The sequence below is a fragment of the Monoraphidium neglectum genome, assembly GCF_000611645.1.
Source record: "Monoraphidium neglectum strain SAG 48.87 unplaced genomic scaffold scaffold03335, whole genome shotgun sequence".
Taxonomy (NCBI): Eukaryota; Viridiplantae; Chlorophyta; class Chlorophyceae; order Sphaeropleales; family Selenastraceae; genus Monoraphidium; species Monoraphidium neglectum.
In genome coordinates, this window is record NW_014010293.1 from 3,153 (window position 1) to 6,963 (window position 3,811).

At 67.9% G+C, this 3,811-nt stretch overlaps 1 protein-coding gene across 1 annotated transcript; it reads left to right on the plus strand.

The window, feature by feature from the left end:
* Nucleotides 1-594: 594 nt before the first annotated feature.
* Nucleotides 595-3,808, plus strand: MNEG_12611 (hypothetical protein; the record flags this gene model as incomplete). The annotated part of the gene is made up of 7 exons (XM_014038918.1): nt 595-733; nt 948-1,134; nt 1,327-1,528; nt 1,771-2,066; nt 2,449-2,593; nt 3,021-3,736; nt 3,799-3,808. 7 exons carry the CDS (start codon nt 595-597, stop codon nt 3,806-3,808), a joined length of 1,695 nt encoding a protein of 564 aa, XP_013894372.1.
* Between the last annotated feature and the right edge of the window lie 3 nt (nt 3,809-3,811).

Sequence of the window (3,811 nt, forward strand, 5' to 3'; positions counted from 1 at the left end):
GGTGCGCGCGGCGCGGCGCAAGCGGCCGGGCAGTGGTGGTGGCCGCGTGCGTGGCGCGAGGAGGGGGTGCGGGTGTCCGAGTCGCGCAGGAGATAAGCATTGTCCGTGAACTGCGGCCAGACAGGCCGGCGGTTCCGAGGTGGTTCGTTCTCAGGGACGCCATCGGCGCAGCCGCAGACCCCAGACGAACCCAGCAAAACTTATAACGTACTTGTGTACCGCAATTTCATCGTGCCTCGTCAAAACACAGCGGGGTTCTCACTGGGTGCGCAAGGAGTGACCGGGCGTGGTGGGTGCGATGCCGAGTGGCTGTCTCACTCATGAAGGGCAAGGGCTTGCCGTATCGGACGACTGCTCATGAGATAGTTCGCTCCGTGCAAGGAAGCACGCAAAAGCCAACTGCTGGACAACACCCACCATCCATCCCGAGAGACTGCGGAAGGTCACTTCTTCGCCCGAGAATCGACGTACGATATCCTCTTGACACGCGCAGCGACGTCGACAAGGACCTGGCGCGCCAGATCACGAGGCCGCGCCTGGCCAAACCTCGGCGCATAGGCTGGCTCTGAAGAGCAGGCCGGCTGCACAGCAGCTATGTCGTGGAACGAGCCTCTCGCGGGCCATCCCCGCTATGAGTTTGTCCGCAACCTGGGACGGGGGTCGCATTCGCTGGTGCAGCTGTGCCGAGACCGCGCCACCGGCGAGGCCGTGGCAGTGAAGCTCATCCAGCGCGGTGAGCACGCAACCAGGCAGCGACCAACACCACGCATATTCAGCCAGCCCCCTCACATGCGCACGGGCGCATTCGCTCTGGTGGCCGCTGCCCACAACGCCCACCTCTGCCCAACCACCAGCGCGCCCGCCCGCCCGCCCGGCGCCACGCGCCCCCTCTTCCCCCTCGCCGCCGCCCGCTCAACTTCCCGTGCCGGCCCCGTCCTCCCTCACAGGCTGGGACCCCGGGCAGTCTAAATATGTCGAGCGGGAGCTGCTCAACCATCAGGAGCTCTCGCGCACCCGCCACCCCCACATTGTTGAGTTTAGGGAGGTCTTCCTGACCTCCAGCCACCTGGCGGTGGTCATGGAGTACGTGGAAGGGGAGAACCTGCAGCAGTTCCTCGCAAACACGGGCGGCAGGTGCGGCCGGCCGCGCCGCGCGGGCGCCGCTGCGTGGAGGCGCCGGGACCCCCGCGCCCGGCCGGCTCCACTCGTGCCGCCGCGGGCCCAGCGGAGGGCGGCGGCGCCGCGTCACCTCGCGCGGCGCCCTCTGCGGCCCCGTACACTCCCCTCAAACCAACCCCACCACTCCCCTGCGCCCCGCGTCGGCAGGGCGTCCGAGGCGCTGGCGCGCTTCCTGTTCCAGCAGCTCGTGCTGGCCCTCGACTTTTGCCACCGCAAGGGCAAGGTCTCGCGCGACGTCAAGCTGGCCAACACGCTGCTGGCGCTGGCGCAGAACCAGCTGCCGCTGGTGAAGCTCTGCGACTTTGGGTTCTCCAAGGATACCATGCTGCACAGCGCCCCCGCGAGCCAGGTGCGTCGCGCGCTTCGCGACTGCGCCAGCGCCTGCGCCCCGCGGGCCCCGCCGCTCTGCTGGGGCGCAGGGGGCCCTCGCCCTGAGCGCCCCGGCCGCGCGGCTCGCCGCCTTGCGGGTCCAAAAGCAGCCTGGACCCTAGACACCAGCACAGCTTGTCCGCCGTCGGCGCGCCGATTTGCTAGCTAGGAGCACCGCGCGCGACCTCTGCCCGCCTGTTTGCTCCGAAAATGTCTCGCCAGGTCGGCACCGCGCTGTTTGTGGCTCCCGAGGTGATGCACAACTTCTCCAACCAGCCCTATGACGGGGCCCTAGCTGATGTCTGGTCCTGCGGCATCGTCCTCTTCATCCTGCTGTTCGGCCGCCACCCCTTCCTGCGGCCAGAAGATGTGGGGGCGCCGGACCAGCAGCAGATGCTGACGCTCTTCACCCGCACCGCGCGGGAGGAGTTCTCGATGCTGCCTCACGAGGCGGGGGCGATCAGCCCCGAGTGCGCGGACCTGCTGCTGAGGATGCTGCAGACGCGGCCGGCGCTGAGGTGGGGGGTGTGGGGGGCCGGTGGGAGTGGTGTGTGTGTGCGTGTGTGTGTGTGTGTGTGTGTGTGTGTGTGTGTGTGTGTGAGTGCGTGTGTGCATACGCGCATGCACACGTGCATGTGTGAGCCGGGTTTGGCAGCTCTGTCGGCGCTCCTGAGAGGCGGGAAGCAAGACTACATCAACAATCACACACAGGCAGTGCAAGGGCACGCACTCAGACACACACACACACACACACATACACACACACACACACACACACACACACACACACACACGTGTACGCACGCACGCGCACGCGCACGCACGTCATTCGAGGGTCGCGCACTGTCTCACCCAACCCTCCACCCCCTCCCCTCAACCCCTCAACTTCATCACCCCCAGGCTGACAATGTCTGCCATCCAGGTGCACCCCTGGTTCAGGACCGGCCTGCCGGAGGGCGCGGGGGTCATGAACACGCTCATACTGCGGGACGACGCCGCCGTCATCCCCCGCCAGTCGCCGGACGAGATCAGGCTGCTCGTCAAGGTGTGTGTGCGTGTGTGTGTGCGTGTGTTTTGCGTGTGTGTGTGTGTGTGTGTTTTGCGCGTGTGTGTGTGTGTGTGTTTGTGTGTTGGGGGGGAGGTGGGGGGCGCGGGCGTCGGCATGGGTGTCGAGGGTGGGGTCTAGGGTGGAGGGGGTTGCAGCGCTGCGAGGGTGCGTGTGCATGGGCGAGGCGTGCGGCGTGGAGAGGCAGCTGGGAGGATGGGAAGCACGGAAAGAAGTGTGGCGGGGGAGATGCAGAGAGATAGAAGGTGGAACGGCACATACAAAGCGTGGCAGCAAACGCGGAGAGAGAGGGCGAGACCACAGAGCGATTGGGTCGGCTTGTGCTAGGCGTGTGCGCCTGCCTTGGGCCGCCGCTACGCCGCATGGCGACCCCGCCGCCGCCCCGCCCGCCCCTCCACCCGCGCAGCAAGCGTCTCATTTGGACCCGATGATGCTGTCGGGGCGGTTCGGCAACGCGCTGAGTCAGCAGCAGCAGCTCGCGATGCAGCAGGAGCTGCAGGCGCAGGAGCAGCAGCAGCTCCAGCAGCAGCAGCTCCAGCAGCAGCAGGAGCAGCAGCGGCAGCAGCAGCAGCAGGAGCAGCACCGGCAACAGCAATTGGGGTACCTATTCAGCCAGCCGCCGCAGCAACAACCGACGGCGTACGCCGCCGCGTCAGACAGCAGCTCCGCGGCCCAGCTGACTCAGCAGCAGCAAATCCGGGAGCAGCAGCAGCAGCGGCAGCAGCAGTGGGCGGCCGGGCCGCCGGCGTCGCAGCCCCCGTGGGCGGCGCCCTCGCCGCCCTCGCAGCAGCAGTGGGGCGCCGGCGAGGGCGCGGCGTGCCTGCCGCCTCACCAGCAGCAGCAGTGGGCTGCGCCTTCTCCGACGAGCCACCAGCAGCAAAGTGTGCAGAGCGTGCAGCAGCACCAGCACCAGCAGCAGCAGCAGCAGCAGCAGCAGTTTCAGCAGCAACAGTGGGGCGGCGCGGCCCCGCAGCAGCCGCAGCAGCAGCCGCAGCAGCAGCCGCCGCCCGCCGCCGGCCCGCCCACCGCGCAGCGCGCCCCCACCGCCGGCGAGCTGGCCGTCGCGCGGCTGCGGACCTCCGACCTGGACAGCTTCATGGGGACGGACGTCCCGATTGACGCGTTTGCGTCGATGTCGTCGCTGCCCCCGATAGACCCCGGGGAGATGGATGCCTTGTTGGCAGAGCTGTGTAGCGA